The following is a 17885-nucleotide window of genomic DNA, read 5'->3' as shown; positions in this document are numbered from 1 at the left end:
TGATTTCTGTTTAAAAATGGCATTTAACAACAGTTTTTAAAGCAGATACACAACCTGGCAATGCTGCTTACACCTATATTCTTAGCAACTCAGAAGGCTGAGATTTTGGAGGGATGATGTGTGAAGCTAGCATAGACAGACAAACATGCAAGACCTTGGTTCCAATTAACTAGTAGATTGTACTCAAAAACTGACATGTTGAATTATATAACTACTTGATTATAATAAGAGAAACATTTTTAAAAAGAATAAGGACCTCAACAAATGCCTCCACCTTAAAAAAGTGAGTTTGCAGGTGAGTTTCAACTAGTCAAGCACCAGCCATAGGCAATCAAACCTAGTGAGAGCTCAGAAGACCCAAGTTCAAGACTAGGAACTGGCAAAAAAAAAAAAAAAATTAAAATAATTAGATGCACAAAGCAGTGGATTTCCAGGAAGTCAAATAAGAAAGTGGAAAGATAATCTAAATGCAAATGAATGCATGGAATTTTGATCTTGAAAATACACAAAGCTATCTATGAATTATAGAAATATCATTTAGTATATTTATGATACATATATCCATACAAATATATCTTTCCACTCAACTCTAAAATGCTATAATTGGTTTAATGAGAAAAGATTAGTATCAGAAAAATAAAAGTGCGTTCAATTTTTTTTCACTCAACAAGCAAAAATTATTTACCCATGACAAAAAACAGTTGATCTAAATGTGCAGTTTATCTGAGTAAAATTAATGAAGCTAAGGGTCAATTTTTTTGAGATATGTTAATAACATGAGTATTAGGTGAAATTAAGTTCATTTTCGCAAAGAGATGAAGTGGAAACAATTGTAACATACTGTTTACTTTTATGTTCTTATGTTTGCTAATGATAATTGGAATCTGTTCGGAGCATAATTTCTAGAAAAGAATTGTGCTTACCATATCTACAATGAAGTGGGAAATATGTGTAGAAGATGGAAATTGACTGATTAAACTGATATAACAGTGTTTGTATGGTTGAATATGGAAATACAGTTTCTCTCTTTGTAAGGCAGCATCATATAAAATAAATTCATGTGTTGTGTCTTTGGTATGCAGTAAGACCGGATACTAAGCAAATATCTGTTTTCTTTCTAGGATGGGCTCCTTCTTTGCTCCTAGCCTCCCAGGCATCAATATCCTCCGACTCCACACGTCCATGTACTTCCAGTGCTGGGCTGTGATGTGCTGCAATGTTCCTGAAGCCAGGGTCTTCAAAGCTTCCAGATCAAACAATTTCTACCTGGGCATGTTGCTGCTCATCCTTTTCCTGTCCACCATGCCTGTCCTCTACATGATCGTGTCTCTCCCACCATCTTTTGACTGTGGTCCTTTCAGGTCTCTTGTCCTTAATTTTTAAAAATGAGGCATAATGTTCATTTAGGGGTGGAAGTGGAGATGGCCATATATCACACAAACTGTTTTCTTTTGTTTAAAACAGTGACATTTTTGCTTTGTAGGAATGAGACTCTGAGTATTCAGGATTATACAAGGAGAGTCACATGAAGAGACCTAGGGAGTTCCCATCTATTTTCTCATGTTATAAAAGGGTAAATAATTTATATTGGTCTAGGCACTGCCTGCATGAAACATAGCTGATGAATCTGAGATGTTTCCATGGTAAGGAACAGCTAACTTTGAGCGAGGTTTGATGACATGATCTAATTTGTGAAGTTCATCATATCCACATGTAGTCAGCTATTACTGCATCTTGGCAGGAGGGGGGTGGGCATTACCTTGAAAATGATTGTTCAAACAAAGCAAGCTGAAAGCATTATTGACTACTACTAAGTATAAAGGGGATCATACTACTTGTAATCCCAAATGCTACATGTTCATAAACATTTAGTATGTTACTCAGTTTTTCTCCCCCAGTATCAATCAAGACGACTCTTTTCTACACTTTTCTACAGTTTTCTCCAAGATAGTTCTCTTCACGAGACTTTTCAGAAAGCAGAGTCCCCGGCATCTGCAGAGTGGGACTGCTCTTATGGAGCCTTAAAAATGGATCTACCACAAGTCCACCTGAGAATGCATATGGAATTACCAGTCAGCATGCATATAGATTGAAGGGAATGAGTCTGTGAAGCCCATGGGAATAATAAGCATAATGCTAGAGCCACACTCCTGCTGTCAGAACCTAGTTATTTAATTGAAGTCAAAAATTCATTGACCACATAACCCAATATCAAAGGCATTTTAGGTCTAATAATAGCTTAAGTTACTGCTTTCCTAGTAAAAGAAAGAAAATGTGAAGCCAGAAGATAGAGATAGATCAAATCTAGCTGGAGTTCTGTCACTCAGGAAGTGTGTGTGTGTGTGTGTGTGTGTGTGTGTGTGTGTGTGTGTTTCCAAATGGGCTGAAATCAGTAATGCAGAGAGTGACATCTGGAGACTAACAGTGAAATTACAGCCTTGAAGGAGACATTTTAATAAATCTACATGCAAAGGTCAAGCGATACGATTATATTCAAAGTCATAAATTTGAAGTACTTTCAGGTCTTTAATTGATAGTTGATCCTTTTCAGAAAAGCCTAGCAAAAAGCCTAAGGTGTTTAAGGCATGCCTTATCAAGTAAATACAGAGGTGAGTGGTTGTACAAATATATTTAGATTTTAAATCCCACTGAGTTAGGTATTATTACTACACAAGTTCAGTTGCCTTTTTGTAAGCCAGGCAATTTATTTTATTTTTGAATATTTTGATTATCTTCAATTAGTTCTACAAAGAAGTTTCCATTCACCAAAACAGTTTATGAACCTAGTGGATCTTGATCAATGTCACCCCTTTCAATATTCTCAGCTACCTCTGCCCAACTCACCCCTTCCCTCACTTTTCTTAATTTTTGGGTATGTATTGAACATTTTGCCAGTTAACAAGCAGTTTATATATACAATGCATCATTGTCTGAGTCCTCATTTCAACATCTTCACACACACCCATTCACCCCTTCCCTTATGTTTCTTAATTCTGTGATATATACAATTAATTCTTGAAGGTTTTCTTTTTTGTTTTGTTTTTGTTTTTGCCAGTCCTAGGGCTTGAACTCAGGGCCTGAGCACTGTTCCTGGCTTCTTTTTGCTCTATGGTAGCACTCTACCACTTGAGCCACAGCACCACTTCTGGCTTCTTCTGTTTATGTGGTGCTGAGGAATCGAACACAGGGCTTCATGCATGCTAGGCAAGCACTCTACCGCTAAGCCACATTCCCAGCCCCTAGGTTTTCTTTAAATTTGATTTAATTGTCAAGATGATGTACAGAGGGGTTACAGTTAAATACATAAGGTAGTAAGTACATTTCTTGTCAAACTTTTACCTCTTTCCTCATTTTTCTCTCACCTTCCCTCCTCCCAAATCCTGCCCCCAAATTATACAGTTAGTTTACAACATATTATCTATAAGTATCACTGTTTCTTGCAGGTTTTAAGTTCTCCTTTTTTAAAATTTATTTTTAAGTTCTCTTTTATGTCACAAACTGGTTTACTGTAATTTTTACTGAAAGACAAGTTTGTAATTGAAGCATAGTATCTGACTGTCACCAAATTTAGGTAAACTCAGTACATAGCAGTATTTGAGTTTAAGCAAATGTAATTTTTTTTTCTGGGAGCACTGGGAAAGGAGTATGTCTATTCTATTTAGTTATTTTCTTGTCAAATTTTTGAATCAAGGCAGAGTTTTTTTTTTGTCTGCACCAAGGGTTTGGACAGTCTGTTCTGCTCTAGAAATGAGAAGATGCATGTTATTCTTGATTATTGCCTCTACCAAGTCTGACCTTGGGCTGATTAGTCTTCAATGCCCGGCGAAGGTTGCCTGATCTCTTATGAGTTGTGGAGAAAATTGGTAAAAGATGAATTTGAGGTAGACTAAGTTGCAGATATTTTCAAATGTGATAGGTATTTTCCTTTTATCTACACAACAAAACAATGTTATGAGAGATATAATAGCATATTCTGGTAAATTTTCAAGAGAATTATTCCAATGACTATTGAATGTATTTACCTCAAATTATTGGACAACCTGAAAATTATTTCTTTGATCTTCAAGTTAAGACAATTTTAACTGTCCTGTCTTAGTTCCCTGACACTTGGTACCCTCTTCACTTTTTATCAATAATTCTGAACAATTTATGGTTCCCTAGGGGGAGAATGTATGTGTGTGTGTGTGTGTGTGTGTGTGTGTGTATGTGTGTGTGTGTATCTGTGCTGGTATGGTGCTTAAATTCAGGCCTGCGCATTGTCAGGTTGGCACTCTACCCATTGAAACTCAGTTCTACTTTCAGCTTTTGAGTGGCTAATTGGAAATATCAATCTCATGAATTTTCATGCCTGGGCAGGCTTTGAACTCTGATCCTCAGATCTCAGCTTCTGAGTAACTAGGATTACAGGTGTTAACTACCAATATATAGTAGTTCTCTAGGATTTGACACACATATTGGGATTTTAAGCCTATGTGTTTTCACCTTTTTGCAAAAATTATATATCCCAGACAATATGGAAATTGTTGAAATATTTTAATATTAAAACTAGTACTATTCATAAAATTATAAACATGAAATGACATCTCAGTATTTATATCCATATATTTATTTATTTATATGCATATTTTCCCTATATGTAGATCTTTTATAAATAACTGAGATCATGCACTAGGAACAGGTTTACAAAGAGCATTAAGAGTTAACATTTTACAGTGACAGTGTTATTATAATACTTGTTTGTTTCTCTCCAGATTTGTAATCTATGAAGTAAAACAAAAACAATAAAACTAAATATAAGCCCAGTGACGTCTGACAAACTACTTATTGTTCCTCTTGTCTGATGAGAGAAAAATACTTATTTGATCAGTAGAAAAGAAAAAAGAATCTCTGATCTGGGGCTTATGGATCATGTTCATTTAGTTACTGAAAATATTTAAAGATGAAAAAACAAAGGAAAACTAAGTATCATATTAAATGTTAAACTTTTAATCTGAGCAGACAAAGGATTATTTAAAATACAACCCAAATCACTACTGAAGCATCATAACTTTTTATAGGAGGATTAATGCACATATACAGAAAAGTCACTTCTAATGAATATTCTGCTATAACATTATTCTACATTAAAACAACTTGCTTTCATTTTGATAGCTTAAAGAAGCTTATTCTCCTATAAACTTAATAGGTCTTTGTTGGTTTTCTTTGGGGGCTATCCATTAGAAGAAGCACTAAAGGTCTAGGGCAAATTATTCAGCAACCTATTAGCCTCCTTGGTAAGGGAGGTCTGGTGGAAAACTGGATGGAAACGATTGCATAGAAACAGACAGTTGATGGTATTTGTGGATTTTTATTCCATGGGGATATTTCTTGTGCTCATTTCCAAAACCAATTAAAAATTGAGTACTCTATGTTCACTTCCAACAAGAAGAGCTGGCGGAGGGGCAGCTTTACACTCTGTGTGAAACATATTTCAATTAAAACTCTGAGCAATGTAATATTGAAATTTCTAATCTGTGGTTAATTTCTTAGCAACTTTGATCATGTTGTATGATGGGAAAATATTTTTCAAATTTTATTCATACATTGAGGGGATTAAGCTGAGAAAGTATCTGTAGCCAAATATCAGATTCTCAACCCAAGGGTTCTGAGGCAGTTTGGGAGAAATATTTCTAATTTCTATGTAGCCACGACTTTCCCCTTTGTTTTACATAAACTCTGTGTGTGTGTGTGTGTGTGTGTGTGTGTGTGTGTGTGTGTGTATGTGTGTGAGAGAGAAAGAGAGAGAGAGAGAGAGAGAGAGAGAGAGAGAGAGAGAGAGAGAGAGAGAGAGAGACTCTTTCTTTTTTTCCTCATAGTGGCAAAAACAGAATGTTTGAAGTCATCGGTGAGACTCTGGAGAATGACTTCCCAAGCTGGCTGGCAAAAATTTTGAGACAGCTCTCTAATCCGGGACTGGTCATTGCTATCATTCTGGTGATGGTGTACGTATCTCCTCTTTTCATAGAAAGACTTGTAATTTGCTGTTTCCTACTCTCTGTCACTGTGTAACAGTCTGTCTCTGTGTCTCTTTGGGTCTCTCTCCCTCTCTCCCTCTTTCGTGCTGTCTCTCTGTATCCCTTTGTCTGTTTGCCTGCCTGTCTGTCTGTGTCTGTGTCTCTCTGTCTGTCTGTCTGCCTTCCTGCCTGTCTGTCTCTATCTCCCTGCAAAGGGTGTACCATAAGATAACCAAATTCTGTGCTGATTACATGGTTGGTGGAAGCTAAAATGCATGAGCTGTGCTGATCCTATTGGATGTAATTCCCAGACATCTGCATCTGTCATTGCTTTCCCAGGATTATAAGATTTGTTCCCAAGTAACCAAAATAATTATCTGTAAACAGAAAAAGCAAGGGAAACATAAATGCTAAATGCTAAATCTAATCAGCACATTGAGCCTTCCCTGACAGCATGTCTCCCACCTCTTGTTCCATAAACCAGATGGCTGTGAATATACAGAAATAATGAGTCTCTAAGTTAATATTCCCCTTAGGGGCCCTAAGGGATATATTTTAGATTTGAAGGCCTAAAGATTCTTAAAAAATACTTCCACTGTTGTTCTTAGAGGCCAGTCAGTAACTATGTGACCATGATAATAAAATTAGAGGACGAGAAGGTCTTGCACTGGGCCTTTTGTCTAGGCATTCAAAGTCAGAAGTGATTTCCAAAGGGGACCTTAGCAGACATTGGTTCCCATACAGATTTCATTCATTTTAATAAACCTTTGTCACAATAGCTAAACTTGTATAAATAACTATTTCTTTCAACCATCTCCCCTATCCCTTATCACATCAAAATTAAGAAGCCTGACATTGCCATTGCCTTCCATGAAGGAGGGTAATTATTAAGCTATTCCAGGACAGGACAACTCAGGAACAAAGTTAATGTACAAAGCTGGGCTTGTTTAGGGAAGAACAAGACAAAGCTATGTGAGGAAGGAAACTTGGAGTGGTGTGAAGCAAAGAAACTACAAGTCTGACTCTGTTATATTATCACATCCTCCTAAGATGATGAGGAGAAGGGACCATTGTCGTCAGTTTTATAAGTTAAGCAAATGACATACAGTAATTAAGTTATTTTTGTTAAGTAATAAAGATAATATAGTAATGTAGGACTAAAAATAGACAATAGACTCTTTCTCTGAGTACCAGTGGCTCATACTTGTAATCCTAGCTACTCAGAAAGCTGAGATGTGAGGATCATGGTTCAAAACCAGCCTGGGCTGGAAAGTCCATGAGATGCATTTCTAATAAATAACCAGAAAACTGGAAGTGGTGCCGTGGCTCAAAGTGGTAGAGAGGTAGCGTTGAGCAAAAAGAGCCTTGGGGTAGCTCACAGGCCCTGAGTTCAAGCCTCACAACTGAAAATAAAAAAGACTCTTTTAGTAAATCCAATGCTCACTCTTCATACCATGACCCCTTCTATGCAAGAGCTAATAACCACAGGAATAACTAAACAGTAAAATGGATTTCTGCTGTTTATTACCAAACCTGGTGGTATGGTAGTATTAAGAATGTGCTAGTAAGTCTCTGGTGCAGATGTGTTATAGAATGATATGTCAAATGCGGCATGTTTCACTGGATAGTCCTTGAAGGGAAATTCTCCCCTTTTCACCACAGAAAAGCTTATAGGAGCATATTAATAGATAGCTGTCATGTGACATTTGTCAGTCCAAGTCTTTCAGTAGTATAAACAAAATTGTGTTCAGACATGCAATATAAAAATCAAAATTTGTTATAATGTTATTAATTTATTGGAAGCAGATTTATTTTTAAACCAAGGGTTGTTCAAATGTCACTGTCTAAGCGCCTTTTCTTTCCTGTTCCTTAATGTACACAGTTAGTTGGATTTTCAAAAAAACCTGAAGAAGTAGGCCTTGTTAATCAGATTAGAAATAGCACATGGAAAATTTGCCTCAAATTAAGTGGTTAATAATTGGAATTGAGACTGGTCTTTTTCACTCTTGTTTCTTATTCCTCCACTTATTTGCACCTCCAGTAAGAGTTGAGAGCCAGTTATATGGGATAGTTTAGACCTAGGATATGCATTTCTTAAAGTGCCAAATAGTATATATTTTAGACCAACAAGTAAAAATATAAAACATATAAAATATATAAACATAAAAATATATAAAAACATTTAAATAAATTAAAAAATATTCTTAGTTCATGGAACATAGAAAACAGTCTGGGTAAGACCCTGAATGATTCAACCTTTAGTACTGTAACAAACAAGAAAGAAAGAAAAATAAATAAACAGAAAATCAGAAAAAAATAACACAAAAAGGCAACAGTCTGTGATCTATATTTGGTATGAAAGCCATAGTTTTTCATCCTTAGTAGAGACAGCTTAGATGAAAGCTGACAGCATCCATGGAGTAAATCACTGTCTACAAAGGTTGACATTTTTTTAGCTTTGAGCTTCTAATATAAAAGCAACAATTCAGTTTAATACTGATTTGATTTTATTCAAATCTCCTGGGTCCCTTACAATGGGCTTGGATTTCTATTACCTTTAATTAGAGAATGTTACACATGGGTTGAGTTTTCCCAGTGGGTTATATTAATCCTGCTTGGATGGTTTTCAGGTATCTGAGTGGAGTTCAGGTCAGGTTTCTGTAGGCAGTGTCATTCTTTGGAGAAGAGAAAGAGGTTGTGAAGAATATTCATTTAAGATGCTTTATAATGGGCTGGGGATATAGCCTAGTGGCAAGAGTGCCTGCCTCGGATACACGAGGCCCTAGGTTCAATTCCCCAGCACCACATATACAGAAAATGGCCAGAAGCGGTGCTGTGGCTCAAGTGGCAGAGTGCTAGCCTTGAGCGGGAAGAAGCCAGGGACAGTGCTCAGGCCCTGAGTCCAAGGCCCAAGACTGGCCAAAAAAAAAAAAAAAGATGCTTTATAAGGCAGAAAAAACTGGATAGACAGAAAATTCAGAAATAAAAGAGACCATCACTCTAAATATCCAGGAACTTCATAAATCTCTTTATCTCTGTCTCTGTATTTGTGTCTCTGTTTCTCTTTCTCTCTCTTACACACACACACACACACACACACACACACACACACACACACACATTTATCTAGTACTTATTCATGCCAGACATTATCCCAGTTGCTTTCATGTATGCAATTTCAGGCAAATTCCAGTTAGTCATATAAGAGATACACAAACCTCGTTAGACTATATCAGTAAATTTGAAGCTCACACCAGATGGCTCATAAAGGATATTACCTGGCATGCTAGTAAGTAGAAGAAATGTCTTCAAGATATATTTATTTGCAACAAAGAGCAATGTCATTTACTTTTTAAAAAAATAACTGAATTATTTTCCTTCGTTCATTTTGCCTGAAGAGAAAAAATGAACATATTTACTTTTGAAGAATTGCTGGGCCGGGATTTGCTCTTTCCAAAAATGTAAATGTCATTGACAAATCCCAAAATATACCTTGATAAAACCTCTTTCCGGGAGGGACGGGGGAAGAGAAATGAAAACAATATAGTCTATAGATAAAAAACAAGGCTTGGCTTGCAACTTTACCATCAAGAGTAAAGGAGGGAATTTCAGGCAGAAAGGCTTTCCCATTTTGATTCAACATATTTTTCTAAGCTTCCCATATTCTTAGATGTCACTGTCATCAATTTAAAATGCTGCTTTTCATTATGAGTTAAGTTAATGTAAATATACATCCAAGAAAAAGCTCATAATATTGGGCAGGTGGAATAGTGGATAGAAAAACAGTGGAACTGGGAGTCTTTAGGCCCTCTCTAAACCAACAGTTATTCTTCATGTACACCTTTATCTCCTTCGACCTCTGTTTTTAACCTACAAAATTAGATGTAGAGTAGGAAATGGATGAATGCCTACTCTCATGCTAATGACTATGATTTCAGTAGAAATTTAAGAAGAGCTTGCAGACACCATCATTTTTATGTTGTTTTTCATTTAGATTGACCATCTATTATCTCAATGCTACTGCCAAGGGCCAGAAGGCAGCAAATCTGGACCTGAAGAAGAAGATGAAACTGGTAGGATATAATATAAAAATTTTTGTCTTTACTGCGGTTGTGTGAAAAGATGAGAAAAGCTGATTTATTTTTCTTCTTTCTTACCATGTAGCAAGCTTTGGAGAACAAGATGCGAAACAAGAAGATGGCAGCTGCACGAGCAGGTTGGAGATGATTGTGTTGTCAGTTCTTATTTTCCTACTAAGAATTTGTGCTTCCTTTTGTTTTATTCTTCACATGAGCCATTTGACAGCAAGGGGCATTACTGTTTTTAGCCAGTCATTCCACAGTCCTCACTGACTATATCTGTAACTATCACAAAGCATCACATTTGTGGAGTCGATTCACTTTCCATGATAGGAGAGAGTGGGTAGAGAAGGGAGAGAAGGAGAAAAGAAGAAAGGGAGGGAAATTTTATTTCTTCTTTATTGTCAAAGTGAAGTACAGAAAAGTTACAGTTTCATATGTAAGGCAGTGAGTACAATTCTTATTCAACTTGTTACTTCCTCCCTTATTTTTCCCCCATTTCCCCCCTCCCTATTACCCTACTCCCCAGGAGTTGTACAGTTGGTTTACACCAAATGGTTTTGTAGGTATTGCTTTTGCAACGGTTTGTCTTTTTATCCTTTGTCTTTTGATTTTGGTATTCCCTTTCCCTTCCCTAGTTCCAATACACGTATATACAGTATCCAGGGTATTAAAATGAGTTACAGTGATATCAGGGGTAAAAACCACAGGAAAGGAATACGAGAAAAAAGAAAGAAAAGAAAATGTACAGTTTCACATGGCATGTTGAAAATTACTGCAACAATTATATAACACTTGTTTCCATAACCTGAAGTTCATTTTGCTTAGCATCATCGTATGTGTTCATATGAGCATAGCTATTAGGCTATTGTGATCTTCTGCTAGGACTATCCTAGGCATGTACTAATTATTTCCTATGAAAGAGACCATATAGTCCATGTTTCTTTGGGTCTGGCTCACTTCACTTAGTATGATTTTTTTTCCCAAGTCCTTCCATTTCCTTATGAATGGGGTAGTGCCATTCTTTCTGGTAGAGGCATAGAATTCCATTGTTTATATGTACCACATTTTCCTCATCCACTCATCTATTGAGTGGCATCTGGGTTGGTCCTATATTTTATCAATGACAAATTGTGCTGTGATGAACATAGTTGTGCTGGTGGCTTTAATGTGGTCTTGCTTGTAATCTTTGTGGTAGATGCCCTAAAGTGGGGCTGCTGGGTCATAGGGGAGGTCTTATGTTTAGCCTTCTGAGGAAAATCCATATCATTTTCCAGAGTTTACATTCCCACCAGCAATGTAGTATGGTTTGGGAGGGAAAATTTAATAATGCAAATTTAATAGTGCTTAAGAAAAACTGACCTTAAAAACTGGCCAAAATGGTGAAAACTTTCCTCTAGTTTATACAGATAGCAAGTGCATTTAGTGCTCATTCGGACTATTTTTATACATGGAAAGAAACTATGGGAAGGTCTCAAAAGGAACCTCTCTGACTCATCATAATTGATGGCAGAAAGCATTTCTAATCTATTAATCTTTCTTTGTTCAATTTCTGTAATTTTAGAATACAGTTATACCTGCAACTGCAGTGTTTGTATCAGCAAATAGGATGAACTATCTTTAGAAAATATTTGGATCATTGTCCCACCATTATTGCCTGAATGTTACAGTATTACAGCTTAGATGTGTCTGTTTTTGGATGGGGGAAGGAATCATGGAACAAGCCTCTTGAAGATACTGGGGGATTGGCTATGCTCACATTAAGTAGCTTCCTATCTGCCAAAGTTAACAATGTACCTTGGGCCCTCCATGACAAACAGATACTAAAGCCCTTAGTCTTTTACAACTTATCCTCCATTCCTAAGCTAAAAACTTTTTACATTCGTAGAATTTTTCTCCCATGGAAATAATTTAAAAATTCAAATTGATTTAATTTTCAAAAGGCAAATTTCTTAGTCACAAAAATGAACAAGAGGAAGGACTAGAGATGGGGCTTGAGTGATATAGTGCCAGCTGAATGAGCAGGTCCAGTGAGCACAAGATGCTGAATCTTGATGAAACCAACCAACCAAACCAAAACAGCAAGACAAGAAAAACCGAGAATCAATACAAAAGGCAAACAGCAAAAACAAATAAGCAAACAACAACAATTGAGGGAGTTGTAGCATGTATGAATTCAGGCCACTTCTAATTTCACATTTAAATATGCTCAGTTCTGAGCTTATTTCCCTGTGAGTTGATAAACATGCTTTCATATGTTCTGATTAGCATTATCCAAGTTTGCAGGGATGAGTGATTAGAGGCATGTATCTCACACATCATGACAGTGCTTCTGTATACTATTACTGCCTCAAATTAGTGCTTGGAATGGTGAGTTCTTAAACATGAATTCTGTTCAAGGCTCATTGTTCTCTTTATGGCGGGAAAATAGTGGCATCATGCTGTAGTATGCTATTTATCTGATATTTGGCCACAAAGTGCTCTCACACTGTGAATATCTACCACATTATAAGGACAATGAGGGACTCAATTTATACATCTCCAAGAAATAGATTTCTAGATTCATTACTTATGTAGTAATTATGTTAACCAACATGTAGAACTTTCATTCTTGTTTCTTTAGAACTTGGGAAGCCTTAGTAAAATGAGAACTGTAGAAATAGTTTTTATTATAAAATGTTAACTATTGTCATAGAATGGAGCACCTCTGGATGATTCCGATTTCAGGATACCATTAAGCACATTCAATGCTAAATTTTTGTTTGACTCTTCTTCAATTCTCTTCCCTGTTTTTTAAACAGCTGCAGCTGCTGGTGGGCAGTAAACTTCAGGGATCTTCTGAGGGTATACAAGTCCTCCTCACCTTCCTGTTTAAATGAATACATGATTGTAAAGGCCTAAAGAACAAATGTTGGGGAGTTACACCTGCTCCATACTGCTGCTTGGGCTTATCAAAGCCATGTAGGGCCAACATGACATCACCCATCTTTCTCCAGCAAGGATTCTCAACTTCTTCCCATTTAAAGATTTGTTCTAGAAGCAACCATCTTCTCCCCTGGATGTTTCTGAATATTAACTAAGAAAACTCCATTGAATTGTAAGTGTGATCCAATATTGTAGGCTACCGATTCTATTTAGTAGTTCAACTTTCAACTTACATATTGGTTCTGCCATTGTTTTCTTGAATTATGAGAAGGAATATTTGACCCCTCCCCCCAACTTCAGAAATATCTGCACAAAGTAATCATTGTGATCATCTATTCACTCACTTTTGAAACCAACTCCCTTTCTGTTCATTTAACCTGTCTCCTCAATGTGATTCCCCACACATGCATGATCACAACCTTTTTATGGGTTGTTGAATTGAGTATGAAAAGCAATAGGCATCTTAGATAAGAAAATCCTATTTGAGTTAGGATAGGATTTTTTTCTTATTGATCCAGGGCCCCAAAATCGCTGACTTTTAGGAGGTATGTGGGTCTTGAATGGTCCAACACTTTTATGAGTTTAAAGAGAATAATAAATAAATAAATAAAGCATTTGGAGTGACTGTTGTCACTTCATAGTCTGGTCAATTGGCCTCCAGTTAGCATATTCCATGGTTTTCAGTTCTAATAGTCAATATTTTCTCTTGTCTTCTTTGTTAAAGAGGCTTTAATTTATCGATATGTTTAAGGACAACTCACTTTTTTAACATATGAGTTGACTTTGGTTAATAGTACTCCATGCCTTTGTAGTCCGCTGGTGTGACCTAAATTACATCTCCTAAATTTACAGTATACCTTTACTGAGCTTAGCCAATTTGCCTGCCATTCCCTGCAATTGATGTTCTGGTTTTTGTTACTGTTTGAATTTCTGCTCCTCTTCATTTGGCTACTGCAAAAAAGGGAAATGGAATACCCAAATCCAGGGACAAAGGATAAAAAGACAAACCACTGAAAAAGCAATACAAAACCATTTGGTGTAAACCAACTGTACAACTCATGGGGTGAGAAGTAAATGGGGAGGGGAGGCAGGGGAAAATGAGGGAGGAGGTAACAGGTTTGAAAAAAATGTACTTGCCTTATTTATGTAACTGCAACCACTCTGTACTTCCCTTTGACAATAAAAATGTTAAAAAGGCTAAAAAGCTATGTACATATGATAATAGAAAATGATATTTATTGAAATAAACTCCAAGAAATGGGGAAAAAATACCGGTCACATGGTTCCTCTGCCAATTAAGACTTCCTTTCTTTCCTTACCTTGTCCAGATTTGCTTCCATTTCCAGTTCTGTCTTTCCCTCCATGTCCTTATTCAGATTCTTTTGTTTTTACTTGAGTTTCTTATTTTGATTAACTTTCATATGATTTGGCATGGTCCTTTATTGTCTCCTGTATGTATGACTCATATTTTGTATCCAGTTGTAAGCTCTTTATGAGCAGGGGCAGTATCTTCAATGCTTTTATATGCCTGAATAGTGCTGTGCACTTGTAGGCACTGGAGAAATGCTTGTGGATTAACTTGAATCAATTTAATTTATAGCAGTTGCATTGTGAAACAGAACTTCTGTTATTTGCACAAGAAATGTTTCTATGATATAAGGAATAGATTGTTGATGGGTTTGATTTATTGTTTGTATATTATAAGGCTCATGACTAAATAAAGCTAATGTTTATTTCTACTTGGACCATTCTTGCACTGTGTGGTAATAACTTCAGATTATTTATTTATTGTGTTGTCAAATATAAGAGGTGTTCTTGATCCATTTCAAAAGGTCAATAAAGATAAGACATGTATTTCTAAAGGTGTTCATCTAAAGGTGAACTTTTACTTTTATTTTATTATGATTATCTTTTTGATGATCATGGGGCTTGAACTCTGGACATGGGAACTGATCCTGATCTATTTTGCTTTAGGCTAGCACTCCACCACTTTGAGTCACAGCTCCACTTCTGGTTCTCTGGTTGTTAATTAGAGATAAGCATCTCATGGACTTTCCTGCCCAGGCTGGCTTCAAACCACTATCCTCAGATCTCAGCCTCCTGAATAGGTAGGATTACAGGCATGAGCCACCAGCACACAGCATGGTTAACTATTAGAACAAATGTTAATGTTATAAACGTTTAGACAATATATGCCAACTATCAACCTCTCTCTAAGTAAATATCCAATTTAGGCTTTGATAGCAGCTAAATACTTTCTTGATCTATGCTAAATTTTTTTAGAAATTTTAACCTTTCCAGTCTCCAGAGAGTTGTTGCAAATATTTCCATATTACATCATAGACAAAGGTCTTAATCAGTGATTGCCGCATCCAAAGCTGTTTTGAATAGCTTTACACTAGGAAGACTGGATTGCTTTGGTTTATTTCTATATTGTTTCTCATATGCATAACAATTAAATTTGTGAAGAAATTTTGGAAATCAAGCAAGCAAAGTAACATCTAGACTAAACATGTTATTTTTACTGAGAGGAATAAAGAAGTCTGACAAATGTATGCAAATACTGACCTCTCTGAAGGGCTTTAGTATTCATTATGAAAATTGAAAAACTCACTACAACATGTTCCTTGATTTATTTCCTTTGGTTCACAAACAGAAGAAAAAAACAGTCTAAGTTATATTTTGTGGTTTATATTAAAAACATTTACTGACAAGGTATTTTTCTATCTTATTTGATCTCTATAAGAACCAGAATAAGATATACAGAGATATACAGTATTTATCAAAAGAGTACATTCATGGGAATTTAAAAATGAGAGACCGAAGAATGGTATTTCAGGTGCTTGCAATTCTCAATGTGCATCTGCCAGAGTTTTGAAAAGACTTTAAGACCTAGGCAAAGCATTAAAAAAATAAAACCAAATATAGTTGTATTCCCATCCACTTCTTATAAGAAGGGAAGTTCATTAAATGACTATATCAGAGTCTCTAAGTTCTCAGATGATATTTTTATTCTCAGAGTTCTCATATAATGGGTTGCTTTGACTACTTGTCATTGGAAGACCGTTCTACTTTTCCATGATTAGATTTAATGAATCAGCAGTTATGAGTAATGGAAATAAAATCTATTTCACCTCATCTTGGAACGGAACTTAGATATTATACAACAAATATTTTCTTCATTCATACTGTAAAAAATTCTCATATAAATCCTTTCTATTATTTAAAAATTTATAAAAGTGGCTAGCTAATACTAACAAATTTGTCAATTTTAATAGAAGAAAATGATAGGAAAACATTACATCAGAGTAAGTTCTGATAACATTTTAAGACTTTTTTTCAGATTCACAATCATTTATACATAGATTTCATAAATAGATTAGATTCTAAGGTATACCTAGTTTTATATAACTTTTTTATTTAGTACATTACAATCTAATATAAGTGACTTTTGGGACATTTTTAATGAACATAAAATGTTATTATATTATTATAGTTTGATTAATGTATTCTATGGTTATTCATGTTGGCCAATTATTTAAAGATTAAGTATTAATTTTCTAGCCCTAAAATGACAAAATAAAACAAATTGTTGTGACATGCATCTGCAGTTTAGTTTTTCTTATATTGTTAATGTGGTTATCAATCATGATATTACTCTTGTTAATGTCTTGGAAGATTGGAAATAACGAAGTGATTAATATAGGCATCTGGTTCTAAGAACAAAGGCCCTAGCTCTTGTTCCTATTTTCTGAATTATCTGATTCTTATACACATTTTAGAATTTAGAATTGGGTCAGGAACACTATGAAAAAGAAATTTCAGAAACCTGTGGGAAGAATATCAAGTGATACCATGGGTTCCTAGTGGTATCCAAGAAGACCTTTTTGGAAGATTCTTAGAGTCACATTCAGGGTCAAGTTGACCAGTAAGTATCTTCCAGCTGCGTGCCCACAGCCTAGAGAGACCAAGGAATACCTGTTGAATTCTGAGTTGGATTCTTGCCTTCTTCCTTAGCAACAGAAAGTGGGCATCCAAGACTCCCATTCTTTGTTTATTTCTAATTTAACTGAAGACAACATGAATGGATTAAAGAAAAGCCAACCATTCTTTGGACAAGTCAGGTTACACTACCTGCAGACAGAAATTTTATACTATCAGTGTCTGGAACCTGTCTTTCTTTATAATTGTATCAAATCAAGCAAATAAATGCACAAGTGAAAATTCAAAAATGTATTACTGATCATGAAATTATAAAAAAAGTAAAGTTAAGATGATAGAATTTCAGGAAGAGCTGCTTTACCAGGTGATAGGCAAGCTTGTCTGCCAGGAATACACTGAGGTTGTGTCACAGTGAGGCCAGATGGCTGACCAGAGGCTACTTTTTTAGTGTTTTTAAGGCCCCAAGGGGAGTGGGAAGGACCTTCTAAAAGAAGACTGAACGGTCACAATCTAGGTAGTTGTACTTAACACTTTGCTCTTTTATTTTTTAATTTCAATTTTTATTGTAAATATGAAACACAGCGAGGATACAGTTACATAAGTCAGATATTGGGTACATTTCTTTTTCAACAGTGTAATCCCTCCTTTTTCTCCCAGTTTTTTTTTTGCCACACTTGGCTTTTTGCACAGAAATAAACATCATTTAAAAATGTATCATTTAGATAGATGGTGTAACAAATATGACAAGAAATGTACTCACTACCTTATTATGTAACTATACCCTCTCTGCACATCATTTTATCAATAAAATTTAATAAAAAATGTATCATTTAGAAGCTGTGTCAAGTATGCTAAAGCAAAGGAACACTTTATACACTGTTGGTGGGAATATAAATTAGTCAAGCTATTATTATGCAGGTTTCTGAAAAACTATAAGAACTACCAT

The 17885-nt window shown here is 35.6% G+C and overlaps 1 protein-coding gene across 1 annotated transcript in view; it reads left to right on the top strand.

The window, feature by feature from the left end:
* Tmc1 (transmembrane channel like 1) overlaps positions 1-12896 on the top strand; it is a 136207-nt gene extending 123311 nt beyond the window's left edge. The window contains exons 18-22 of the mRNA XM_048351722.1: positions 1122-1361; positions 5856-5981; positions 9988-10066; positions 10158-10209; positions 12874-12896. Coding sequence (XP_048207679.1) covers positions 1122-1361; positions 5856-5981; positions 9988-10066; positions 10158-10209; positions 12874-12896 — 520 coding nt within the window. The remainder of the gene's footprint in view (positions 1-1121; positions 1362-5855; positions 5982-9987; positions 10067-10157; positions 10210-12873) is intronic.
* Positions 12897-17885: the final 4989 nt, after the last annotated feature.

This window comes from Perognathus longimembris, chromosome 1 (genome assembly GCF_023159225.1).
Source record: "Perognathus longimembris pacificus isolate PPM17 chromosome 1, ASM2315922v1, whole genome shotgun sequence".
NCBI classification, from domain to species: domain Eukaryota; kingdom Metazoa; phylum Chordata; class Mammalia; order Rodentia; family Heteromyidae; genus Perognathus; species Perognathus longimembris.
Note: the sequence above shows the minus strand (reverse complement) of the source record. Positions and strands in the feature narration are given on the sequence as shown.